The 13,147-nt window shown below is 52.7% G+C and overlaps 1 protein-coding gene across 4 annotated transcripts in view; it reads left to right on the top strand.

Annotated features, from left to right (window-relative positions):
- The first annotated feature begins 576 nt into the window (after nt 1–576).
- Nucleotides 577–13,147, top strand: part of ASMTL (acetylserotonin O-methyltransferase like) — a 36,558-nt gene continuing 23,987 nt past the window's right edge. For 2 of the 4 annotated variants that reach the window (XM_033199066.1, XM_033199072.1), the window contains exons 1-2: nt 1,266–1,481; nt 9,688–9,819. In XM_033199066.1, coding sequence (XP_033054957.1) covers nt 1,389–1,481; nt 9,688–9,819 — 225 coding nt within the window. In that variant the 5' untranslated portion in view covers nt 1,266–1,388. Of the gene's footprint in view, nt 764–1,265; nt 1,482–9,024; nt 9,489–9,687; nt 9,820–13,147 lie in introns of those variants that run through there. The other 2 variants (XM_033199087.1, XM_033199080.1) reach the window with 2 other exon arrangements.

The following is a 13,147-nucleotide window of genomic DNA, read 5'->3' as shown; positions in this document are numbered from 1 at the left end:
AGCACAGCTCACGCGCGCCCCCTGCAGCCTGCGGCGCGCAAGGGACCCGCTGCCCTGGAGGTGGGGTCCATTTAGGGAGGGAAGGTACAGCCGAGACCACCAGGGCGTCCCTGACCTCGCAGCGCCCGCTCTGGTCCCATCCCTGAGCCCACAGGGGGTCCCCACGCCGCGCCCAGCACCACGCGCGCGGATCCCCAATGTCCACGCCCCTCCCACAAGGACCCCCAACTTCTCCACACCCCTCCCACCCAGCCCGCGGGGACCCCATATTCACTTCCCTCCCACTAGGCCCGCGGGGACCCTCATCTCCACGCCCCTCCCATCAGGCCCGCAGACGGCTCCATATCCACGCCCCTCCCACCAGGCCCTCGGGGACTCCCATCTCCACGCCCCTCCCATCAGGCCCGCAGACGGCTCCATATCCACGCCCCTCCCACCGGTCCTGGAGGGACACCCCCATCTCCACGCCCCTCCCACCAGGCCCTCGGGGACTCCCATCTCCACGCCCCTCCCACCAGGCCCGCGGACAGCCCCATATCCACGCCCCTCCCACCCGGCCCGCGGGGACCCCATCTCCACGCCCCTCCCACCAGGCTCGCGGGGAACCCCCCAATGTCTATGCCCCTCCCACCGATCCTGGAAGGACGACCCCCCGCCATCTCCACGGCCCTCCCACCGCGACCGCGGGGAGCCCCCATCTCTACGTTCCCCAACACGGCGCCCACAAGACCCCCATCTGTGAGCCTGACCCCCCCATGTGCGGGTAAGAACACCCCACCCCCACAGCTGCTCACAACCGCAGCCGCGGGAACCCCAGCATTTCCACTCCCCACGCCGCGCCTGCAAGGAACCCCAGGTATCCACGCCGGCCCTTCCTCCCCGGGGAATCCCCTGCTGCCGGCTCGTGCTGCGGCATTGTCAGTCTTGGCGCCGCAGGCTGGGCGGGGAGGGGCGGGGCGAGCGCCAGGGGCGGGGACAGGGTCCGGGAGGCGGAGCTGGGGGCGGTGCTTCACTGCGAAGCCGGGGCGGTACCCGAGGGGAGTCGGATGGGGGTGTGGCCTGGGCGTGGCCTCACGGGGAGGCCAATGGAGGCGTGGAGTGGGCGTGGCGGGGGGGGGGAGGGCCATGAAGGCGTGACCGGGGCGTGGCATCGCGGGGAGGCCAATGAAGGCATGGACTGGGCGTGGCCTCACGGTGAGGCCAATGGAGTCGTGGAGTGGGCGTGGCCTGGCGGGAGGGCCATGAAGGCGGAGACGGGGCGTGGCCTCGCGGAGGCGGGCGGGGCGTGGCCTCGCGGAGGCGGGACTGTGTCCGCCGTCTTTTGCAGCTGCGCTCACCGCGGGCTCTGGGCTGAGATCTGCGGACACCTGGCTCCCGGCGTGGACGCCATGGTGCTGTGCCCGGTGATCGGGAAGCTGCTGCACAAGCGCGTGGTGCTGGCCAGCGCCTCCCCACGCCGTCGGGAGATCCTCAGCAACGCGGTGCGGCCTGGGCCTGGGCGGGGCAGGGGCAGGGGACGGAGGGGCTGAACCCAGGAGGGCCCGGAGAGTCAGGAACCCGAGGGATAGGGATGGGAGAGTGACCTGAGACCCTTAGGGATGGGGGAGGGCAGAGTGACCCGGGACCCGCAGGGATGGGGTTGGGGAGAGCGACCCGGAAGCTCCAGGGGTGGGGGAGGGGAGAGTAACCCGGGACCCCCTAGGGATGGGGGTGGGGAGTGACCTGGGACCCTTAGGGATGGGGGAGGAGAGCGTAACCCGGGACCCCTAGGAATGGGGAGGGTAGACTGACCCTGGAGCCCCATGGACGGGGACGGGGAGAGTAACCCGGGACCCCTAGGGATGGGGGAGGGGAGAGTAACCCAAGGCCCCTAGGAATGGGGAGGGCAGAGTGACCCGGGACCCCCAGGGATGTGGGAGAGGAGAGTTACCCGGGACCCCTAGGAACGGGGTTGGGGAGAGTGATTCGGGACCCCTAGGAATGGGAAGGGCAGAGTGACCCAGGAGCCCCTGGGGATGGGGGAAGGGAGACTAACCTGGGACTCCCTAGGGATGGGGGAGGGGAGTGACCCAGGACCCCTAGGAATGGGGAGGGTAGAGTGACCCAGGACTCCCTAAGGATGGGGGTGGGGAGACTAACCCGGGTCCCCCCTAGGGATGGGGAAGGGCAGAGTGACCCAGGACCTCTAGGGATGGGGGAAGAGAGAGTAACCCGGGACTCCCTAGGGATGGGGGAGGGGAGTGACCTGGGCCCCCTGCGGACTGGGGAGGCCAGTGACCCAGGACTTGTAGGGATTGAGTGGGCCCTGTGACTGAAGGTTGGGCTTCATAGTTGGGGTGTGGGAAGAAGTGTTTCCTGGTGCCCCCATGGGGATCTTACTGCGAGTGGTGGGGCGCCTAGGCAGTGGGTGTCTGCCTCTCTCTGGAGCCCTAATGACATGGAGGAGAGAGTCTACTGATGAAGGCATAGTTACTGGTGATGGGGGTTAGTGACTGGTGATGGGGGTAGTTACTGGTGATAGGGATAGTTACTGGTGATGGGGGTAGTTACTGGTGATGGGAGTTAGTGACTGGTGATGGGGGTAGTTACTGGTGATGGGGGTTAGTGACTGGTGATGGGGGTAGTTACTGGTGATGGGAGTTAGTGACTGGTGATGGGGGTTAGTTACTGGTGATGGGGGTTAGTGACTGGTGATGGGGGTAGTTACTGGTGATATGGGATAGTTACTGGTGATGGGAGTAGTTACTGGTGATGGGGGGTACTACCCTCACTGGTGGTGGGCGGCAGTTACTGGTGATGAGGGGTAGTTACTAGTGATGGGAGTTAGTTACTGGTGATGGGGGTAGTTACTGGTGATGGGGGTTAGTGACTGGTGATGTGGGGTAGTTACTAGTGGTATGGGATAGTTACTGGTGATGGGGATAGTTACTGGTGATGGGGATAGTTACCGGTGATGTGGGCTAGTTACTGGTGATGGGGATAGTTACTGGTGGTTATGGGGGTTCGTTACTGGTGGTAGGGGTTAGTTACTGGTGATGGGGGTAGTTACTGGTGATGGCAGAAAAGTTACTGGTGATGGCAGACAAGTTACTAGTGATGGTGGGGTAGTTACTGGTTGCCTATGGATAGAGCAGTGGGGCAGGAGTCTGCTCTTGCGAACTAAGGACAGGAGGTCTGGTACCCTGGGAGGGGGGACGCCACGTGCCTGGGCCTAGTGACGGGGATGAGAATGGTCTGGGTGCCTTACAGAAGGCGTGGGTCTCCATGACTGGGGGGTGACGGGGCATAAGGCAGGAGTCTACGTGATCTGGGGATGAGGTCTGCGGGGCAGGTCCAGGGCTTGGTGACTGGTGCCCTGAAGACCAGGATGGGCGTTGGGGCCAGGATCTGGGTACGCCTTCAAGAGGTGAGGAGGGCTGAGGAGGGTGTAAGAGTTGAAGAAAGATGAAACCAGAAAAGGAGCTTCACAGTCAAAGACAGATTTATTTTGGAGAATAAGCCTGAGGGGTGCTTCCGGCGGAGTTAGGTCGGGAGCGTTCTCTTACAGACTAAGGGTACTTCACGGTTTAGGAAGGGGAAGCCTGTCGCGGGCTCGGAATGTTTCTGTGTGAGGCAAAGTTGACGGACAGGTTGGAATGTCTCTGGTCTGAGGGGAGCTTCTCTTGGCCTTGGGATGTTTCTGGTCACAGAGGGTTTATTTCAGGGTTTGACTGTTTCTGGTCATGCTGACAGTAGCCATGAGGCTCATGTTTTGGTGCTGATTTTAGGCGGTTTTTAATCAAGGGAACTTAAAATGGTGGCACTTGTCCCAGATGGTGGTAAGTGTCCAAGATGGCCGTGCGTGTCCAAGATGGTGGTGCGTGTCCAAGATGGCGGTAGGCATCCAAGTTGGCCGTGCGTGTCCAAGTTGGCCGTGCGTGTCCAAGATGGCGGTGCATGTCCAAGATGGCGGTGCATGTCCAAGATGGCGGTATGCATCCAAGATGGCGATATGCATCTAAGTTGGCCGTGCGTGTCCAAGATGGCCATGTGTGTCCAAGATGGCGGTGCGTGTCCAAGATGGCGGTATGCGTCCAAGATGGCGATATGCATCTAAGTTGGCCGTGCGTGTCCAAGATGGCGGTGCATGTCCAAGATGGCGGTATGCGTCCAAGATGGCGATATGCATCTAAGTTGGCCGTGCATGTTCAAGATGGCCATGCGTGTCCAAGATGGCACTGCGTGTCCAAGATGGCGGTATATGTCTAAGTTGGCCGTGCGTGTCCAGCTTGGCCACGCGTGTCCAAGATGGCGGTGCGTGTCCAAGATGGCGGTATGCATCCAAGATGGCGATATGCATCTAAGTTGGCCATGCGTGTCCAAGATGGCGGTATGCGTCCAAGTTGGCCGTGCGTGTCCAGCTTGGCCATGCGTGTCCAAGATGGCGATGCTCCTGCTATGTGAATCCAGACCCTCCAGTTGTAAAAGGATGAGGGGTGCTGTGTTCTTTCTGGCCACTTCCTGCTGAGGGAGGTCATGCTTACGGGTCACCAAACACAGCACTGGAGGGAGGGGAAGAAGTTGATTTGTTCCTGGTCGCACTCTTTATCTGGGGGCCTTTGAGGGAGCACCTGTTGAAACATCTAGCTTTAAGTTCCCAGGGCTTGAAGAGGGCAGAGCTTAGGTTTTAGGGCTTCTCACTTGGGAAAAATGGGGACAAAGAAAAAGGAAAAGGCCGGGCGCGGTGGCTCGCGCCTGTCATCCCAGCACTTTGGGAGGCCGAGACGGGCAGATCACAAGGTCAGGAGATCGAGACCCTCCTGGCTAACCCGGTGAAACCCCGTCTCTACTAAAAATACAAAAAACTAGCCGGGCGAGGTGGCGGGCGCCTGTCATCCCAGCTACTCGGGAGGCTGAGGCAGGAGAATGGCGTAAAACCCGGGAGGCGGAGCTTGCAGTGAGTTGAGATCCGGCCACTGCACTCCAGCCCGGGCGAAAGAGCAAGACTCCGTCTCAAAAAAAAAAAAAACTGAAAACCATGAGGCAAGACTAGAATTTCACGACAAAGGGTAACTATAGGTTTGGAAACATGGTTTTTCGTTGTCGAGTTTTACCACTTTTATTAAAAGACGAATTATGGTAGGACCAGTTTGCTTTGTCATACTTGGCCTGCTTATTTGTATACAGTGCAGCAAGAATAATTATTAATTTTACTTTATATACTTACTTATTTATGTATTTATTTTGAGACGGACTCTCCCTCTGTCGCCCAGGCTGGCATGCAGTGGCATGATCTCGGCTCACTTCAAGCTCCACCCCTCCGAGTTCAAGTGATTCTCCTGCCTCATCCTCCTGAGTAGCTGGGACTACAGGCACCTGCCACCAAGCCCAGCTAATTTTTTTGTATTTTTAGTAGAGACAGGCTTTCACTGTGTTAGCCAAGATGGTCTCCATCTCCTGACCTTGTGATCTGCCCGCCTCGGCCTCCCAAAGTGCTGGTTACCGGTTGCCTATGGATAGAGCAGTGGGGCAGGGGTCTGCTCTTGCGGACCGAGGACTGGCGCTCTGGTACCCTGGGAGCGAGGGATGCCACGTGCCCAGTCCTAGTGACAGGGATGAGAATGGTCTGGGTGCCTCGGGGCATAAGGTAGGAGTCTATGTGATCTGGGGTTGAGGTCAGAGTGCTGGGATGACAGGCGTGAGCCACCGCGCCCGGCCAAGAATACGTATTTGTTACATAGGCCGTTTAAATTGGCTTTGATGGAATTTTGTTCCATGCAAGGAATCTCAGGACCTTTGTAAAGCTGAGCCCAGCCCCAGGTTTGTACCATTAAATACCTCGGAGTTGGGCTAATTTCCCTCCCTCTTGAGGTTCCAAGATAGCTTGGGGTTCCCGGCCTGTCAGAAACTGACATTCTTTACTTAGCACAGGTCGGAAACCCTGTACAGGGACGGCGTATGCAAAATATGAGACCAGTTTTTTCCAAGGCCTTTCTTGGCTTTGTAAGTTCAGGTTTGATTCCTTAAAGGAAAGCACTCCGTTGCAGCCAAAGCCTTGGTAAAATAGCCAGTTTTTCCAATTGTGTCCTCGTATTAAAGAAAACACATTTGGCCGGGCGCGGTGGCTCACGCCTGTCATCCCAGCACTTTGGGAGGCCGAGGCGGGCGGATCACGAGGTCAGGAGATCGAGACCATCCTGGCCAACACGGTGAAACCCCGTCTCTACTAAAAAAAAATACAAAAAATTAGGCGGGTGCGGTGGCGGGTGCCTGTGGTCCCAGCTACCCAGGAGGCTGAGGCAGGAGAATCGCTTGAATCCGGGAGGCGAAGGTTGCAGTGAGCCGGGATCACAGCACTGCACTCCAGTCTAGACAATAGAGTGAGACTCCGTCTCAAAAAAAAAAAAAAAAAAGGGCCGGGCGCGGTGGCTCAAGCCTGTCATCCCAGCACTTTGGGAGGCTGAAACGGGTGGATCACGAGGTCAGGAGATCCAGACCATCCTGGCTAACACAGTGAAACCCTGTTTCTACTAAAAGATACAAAAAACTAGCCGGGCGAGGTGGCGGGCGCCTGTAGTCCCAGCTACTCGGGAGGCTGAGGCAGGAGAATGGTGTAAACCCGGGAGGCGGAGCTTGCAATGGGCTGAGATCCGGCCACTGCACTCCAGCCTGGGCGATAGAGCGAGACTCCGTCTCAAAAAAAAAAAAAAGAACGTCATGAGAGGTGCAACTTGACATAGGGAGGGTAGAAGATGGCCTGAGTATAGGGAACCTCTTGCCATTAGCCGTCCCTGGTGAAAAAGTTGTCAAGGTCCCTGAGAATTTGGAAGTTAAACGTGCCGCGTCCGGGCCATCCGCTGTCATCATGTCGTTCGTATTGGTGCCAGAGACTGTGTTGCAATAAAAAATTCAACACTCTGGCTTTAGGCTGTCCTGTAAGCCACGTTTGGCCACGTTGGGATGGAGACACCCCAGAGGGGAGGACGTAAGAACGTGGGGTCGTTTGGCCTCCACGTGGCCTGGTAAGAGGAAGCCGAGAGTGTCTGTTTGTGTTTGAGGCATCGCCAGACAAAACACAGAGACCCAGAATCGTCTTTATAAGGAGGACATTCAAGCTGAGAAGGAACTGGGCGTCCCCTAAGATTTCTCCTTGCTCAGTCCCGCTGGTCCTCCGAGGACCGGGATGGCAGACCTGACTTTTCCCGGGTACCGACAGAAAGCCAGGGGAGGGCAGGTCTTAACCCACCGGCTGGATTCGTGTCGGACGTCGGATGTTCCTGTTGGAATCGGCAAAGGGCCTCCCAAACTGGAAGCACGCAAGGAAGAGAGAGAGCAAGGGAAAGAGAGAGAGAAGAGGGAGGAGGAGAGAGAGCGAGGGAGAGAGAGAGAAGAGGGAGGAAGAGAGAGAAAGAGGGAGCGAGGGTTTGAGAGCGGAACACCTGTTGCAGGCGGTCGCAGGTGGATTTGTGAGATCTGAAGGTTTTCAGAGCCCACCAGGGAGTAGCTCCAGCTTAAGCCTCGACGTCCCCTTTACATGAGTTGTGCTGACACAAATTGCTTGGAAAGTGAACAGAGAGAAAAGACCGGGCGGGTGGCCAGAGATTCTTGGGATCAAGGAGTTAGCCCAGGACGGGCTGCACCTGCCCACTGGGTCCTGCGTTGCAAGAGGGCCTCTGTCCCTAACACCTGTCCTGGGTTTCAGCACCAAATATAAGAGTTTAAGAAGGAAGAAAGAAGTACAAAAAGTGAGGCCGGGCCTGGTGGCTCACGCCTGTCATCCCAGCACTTTGGGAGACCGAGGCGGGTGGATCCCCTGAGGTCAGGAGTTTGAGACCAGCCTGGCCAACATGGTGAAACCCCGTCTCTACTAAGAATACAAAGATTAGCTGGGCGTGGTGGTGCACCTGTCATCCCAGCTACTGGGGAGGCTGAGGCAGGAGAATCGCTTGGACCCGGGAGGCGGAGGTTGCAGTGTAGCCGAGATGGCGCCCCCTGCGCTCCAGCCTGGGCGACAGAGCGAGACTCTGTGTCAAAAAACAAACAAAAAAAAAGTGGGCTCCACAAAGCGTTTTGGAAAAGGGGGCTTATCGCAGGCCCGGACTGTTTCTGTGTGAGGGGAACGTGACGGCAGGGTGGGAATGCCTCTGCTCGGAGGGGAGGGTGATCACAGGGACGCCAATGTTTCTGGTCACAAAGGGGTTTATGCCAGGACGGGGATGTTTCTGGTCATGCCGACATTCGGCGTTAGAGCGATGTTTGGGGGCTGCATTTAGGCGGTTTTTAATCGACAGGACTTAAATGGCAGTGTGTGTCCACGATGGCGGTGTGTGTCCACGATGGCGGTGTGTGTCCACGATGGCGGTGTCTGTCCACAATGGCGGTGTCCACAATGGCGGTGTCTGTCCACGATGGCGGTGTGTGTCCACGATGGCGGTGTGTGTCCACGATGGCGGTGTCTGTCCACGATGGCGGTGTCTGTCCACGATGGCGGTGTGTGTCCACGATGGCGCTGTCTGTCCACGATGGCGCTGTCTGTCCTCGATGGCGGTGTGTGTCCACGATGGCGGTGTCTGTCCACGATGGCGGTGTCTGTCCACGATGGGGGTGTCTGTCCACGATGGCGGTGTGTGTCCACGATGGCGGTGTGTGTCCACGATGGCGGTGTGTGTCCACGATGGCGGTGTCTGTCCACGATGGCGGTGTCTGTCCACGATGGCGGTGTGTGTCCACGATGGGGGTATCTGTCCACGATGGCGGTGTCTGTCCACGATGGCGGTGTCTGTCCACGATGGCGGTGTGTGTCCACGATGACGGTTTGTGTCCACGATGGCGGTGTCTGTCCACGATGGCGGGGTATGTCCATGATGACAGTGTATGTCCCAAGATGACGGTGTCTGTCCACAATGGCAGTGTGTGTCCACGATGGCGGTGTGTGTCCACGATAGAGGTGTGTGTCCACGATGGGGGTGTCTGTCCGCGATGGGGGTGTCTGTCCGCGATGGCGGTGTCTGTCCGCGATGGCGGTGTCTGTCCACGATGGCGGTGTCCGTCCAACATGATGGTGTGTGTCCAGGATGGGGGTGTGTGTCCAAGATGACGATGCTTCTCTGTCAGAGGGGACATGTGGAGTTCCCTGAGCCCTGGCAGGTTGTGGCAGCCAGGGGCACCCCCACTGCGGGCATTTGCCACCATCATTCCTGACCCCACAGTCTCTGCAGGGACCACTGCCTCTTAGGTCAGGCCTCCCCGGGGATGGTGCTGTCTCTTCCTGGGTACCAGGGATTGACTTAGAGCCATCATTGCTTCCTTTCCCGCAGCCACCATTGCTGGCATTTTTCCTGAATTTCTTGTGGGCAGGACGGTTTTACCCCAACCTTCAGGGCTCCGGGAACCCTGTGGCACCATTGACTCGTGCGTTCAGGGCCTGAGTCAATCGTTCCCTGCTGGCCTCTTTGTTCCTGGCTTCTTCCTTTGCCAATGTCTTCCGTCGAGAGCCAGGAAGGCCCCCGGTCAGTCCCCGGCCCAGTAACCACACTCAGGGAAAGCCCTGGTGAGTTTCCGACTCCCCAGCCACACTCAGGGAAGGCTCGGTGGATGGAGGAGAGGGTCGGGGCGTGCAGCAAACATCTCCTGCCAATCTTGCACGTTCCGTTCCGTTTTCTTAGGGTCTTTCGTTGACCCTCCTAACCCCTTTTTCTTCTGTTGCAGGGTCTGAGGTTTGAGGTGGTCCCCTCCAAGTTTAAAGAGAAGCTGGACAAAGCCTCCTTCGCCACGCCGTACGGGTACGCCATGGAGACCGCCAAGCAGAAGGCCCTGGAGGTGGCCAGCCGGATGCACCAGGCAAGGGGCCCCTGCCTTTCTGTCCCCATGAAAATGCCTTGGCTCTGACGAGGGGATTTGCAGGTGTTAAATATCCATGATACAAATAAGTGTCATTCACAAGATGCAGTTGGTGCCACAGCTTAGCTATTACTATGTTACCATGTAATGCTCTATTGCAAATAACCTAATAGTATCATTTATGACATAGAATTAATGTAGCTTATCTATTACTAGATGTTATAATGTTCTCTTGCAGTTGATATTTGTAGCATCATTTGTGATATAGAATTCATGTAGATTATTACTATGTGTTATATTCTCTTGCAGTTGATATCATGGCATCATTATGATATAGAATTAATGTAGCTTATCTGTTACTGTGTTATTCTCTTGCAATGATATAGCATCATTTATGATATAGAATTAATGTAGCTTATCTGTTACTAGATGTTATAATATTCTCTTGCAATTGATATCATAGTATCATTTATGATATAGAATTATGTAGATTATTACTATGTGTTATATTCTCTTACAGTTGATATCATAGTATCATTTATGATACAGAATTAATGTAGCTTGTCTGTTACTATGTTATTCTCTTGCAATTGATATGGTATCATTTATGATATGGAATTAATGTAGCTTATCTATTACTACATGTTACAATATTCTCTTGCAATTGATATCATAGCATCATTTATGATACAGAATTAATGTAGATTATTACTATGTGTTATATTCTATTGCAGTTGATACCATGGTATCATTTATGATATAGAATAATGTAGCTTATCTATTACTAGATGTTATAATGTTCTCTTGCAATTGATATAGCATCATTTATGATATAGAATTAATGTAGATTATTACTACGTGCTATATTCTCTTGCAGTTGATACCGTGGTATCATTTATGATATAGAATTAATGTAGCTTATCTGTTACTGTGTTATTCTCTTGCAATTGATATAGCATCATTTATGATATAGAATTAATGTAGCTTATCTGTTACTGTGTTATTCTCTTGCAATTGATATAGCATCATTTATGATATAGAATTAATGTAGATTATTACTATGTGTTATATTCTCTTGCAATGATATCATAGTATCATTTATGATATAGAATAATGTAGCTTATCTATTACCATATAATATTCTCTTGCAATTGATATCAGCATCATTTATGATATAGAATTAATGTAGATTATTACTATGTGTTATATTCTCTTGCAATTGATATGAATAGTACCATGTATGATATTCAATTAATGTAGCTTATCTAATATTATGTATTCTAATCTCTTATGGCCGGGCACGGCGGCTCACACCTATAATCCCAGCACTTTGGGAGGCCAAGGTGGGTGGATCACCTGAGGTCAGGAGTTCGACACCAGCCTGGCCAACATGGTGAAATCCCATCTCTACTAAAAATACAAAAATTATCTGGGCCTGGTGGTGCACGCCTGTAATCCCAGCTACTCAGCAGGCTGAGGCAGGAGAATCGCACGAACCCGGGAGATGGAAGTTGCAGTGAGCCGAGATCATGCCACTGCACTCCAGCCTGGGTGACAGAGCAAGACTTCGTGTCCAAAAAATAAAAAATAATTTATCTTGCAATTATATAATAGTATCATTTATGATATACAATTAATGTAGTTTATTGCTATGTGTTATAATATTATCTTGCAATTTATAATAGTATCATTTATGGTATACAATTAATGTAGTTTATTGCTATGTGTTATAATATTATCTTGCAATTAATATAATAGTATCATTTATGGTATACAATTAGTGTACAGTATTACTATGTGTTGTAATATTCTACAATTAATATAATAGTATTATATATTATAATAGTATGATATAGAATTATGTAGCTTAAAACCGTGCCACTATGTAATATCTGATTGCAATTAATGTAACATCATTTCTAATATAGAATTATGTAGTTTATCTGTTCCTATATGCTACAATGCAATGTACAATTATAATTAATATACTACTATCATTTAAGATTTCAGATTCAGGTAGCTTATCTGTTACTATGTTATGAATGTAATATTGCAATTAATATAGTAATATCAGTTACAATATAGAATTAACATCTATTACTATGGGTTGCGATACACAGAATTAGTCTGTGTTACTGTGTGATACTATGTAATATACTATGACAATTAATATAATTGGATCATCATGTAGAATTATGTCACTTATCTGTTACTATATGCTACTATGTAATACACTATTATTTTAGTAGAGATGGAGCTTCACCACGTTGGCCAGGCTGGTCTCCAACTCCTCACCTCAGGCGATCCACCTGCGTCGGCCTCCCAAAGTGTTGGGATTACAGGTGTGAGCCACCGCGCCCGGCCCTAATACACTGTTATAATTAATACACTACCATCCTTTAGGGTAGAGAAGTAATGTAGCTTATCGATTACTATATGTTATATAATATATGACTCCAATTAATATAATATCAGTCACAATATATTAAATTAACACAGCTATTACTATGTGTTGTAACGTCCTGTCACAGTGAATGTAATGCTATCATTTAGGATATAGAGTAAATGTAGCTCCCCTGTTGCTGTGTGTTACCATACAATACGCCATGGCAGTTAATACAAGAAGTACATTAGACGGCCGGGCGCGATGGCTCTCGCCTGTAATCCCAGCACTTCGGGAGGCCGAGGCAGGTGGAAAACAAGGTCATGAGATCAAGACCATCCTGGATCACATGGAGAAATGCCATCTCTACTAAAAACACACATACAAAAATTGGCCGGGCGAGGTGGCGGGCGCCTGTAGTCCCAGCTACTCGGGAGGCTGAGGCAGGAGAATGGCGTAAACCCGGGAGGCGGAGCTTGTAGTGAGCTGAGATCCGGCCACTGCACTCCAGCCTGGGTGACAGAGTGAGACTCTGTCTCGAAAGGAAGGAAGGAAGGAGGGAGGAGGGAGGGAGGGAGGAAGGAGGGAAGGAAAGAAGGAAAGAAGGAAGGAAGGAAGGATGGAGGGAGGGAGGGAGGGAAGGAAAGAAGGAAGGAAGGAAGGAAAGAAGGAGGAAGGAAGGAAGGAAGGAAGGAAGGAAGAAGGAAGGAAGAAGAAGGAAGGAAAGAAGGAAGGAAGGAGGAAGGAAGGAAGGAAGGAAGACATTGAAGGAAGGAAGGAAGGAAGGAAGGAAGGAAGAAACAAGGAAGGAAGGAAGGAAGACATTGAAGGAAGGAAGGAAGGGAGGGAGGGAGAGAGGGAGGGAGGGGAGAGAAAAGGAAAGGAAGAAAGCCATTGGAGGGAATGCGGTTGTGAGTAGTGCTGTGAAGACAGGAATATTGATTT

Source organism: Trachypithecus francoisi, unplaced genomic scaffold, assembly GCF_009764315.1.
Source record: "Trachypithecus francoisi isolate TF-2019V2 unplaced genomic scaffold, Tfra_2.0 Contig01714, whole genome shotgun sequence".
Taxonomy (NCBI): domain Eukaryota; kingdom Metazoa; phylum Chordata; class Mammalia; order Primates; family Cercopithecidae; genus Trachypithecus; species Trachypithecus francoisi.
The sequence above is the reverse complement of the archived record's forward strand: the minus strand, read 5'-3'. Positions and strand labels throughout refer to the sequence as shown.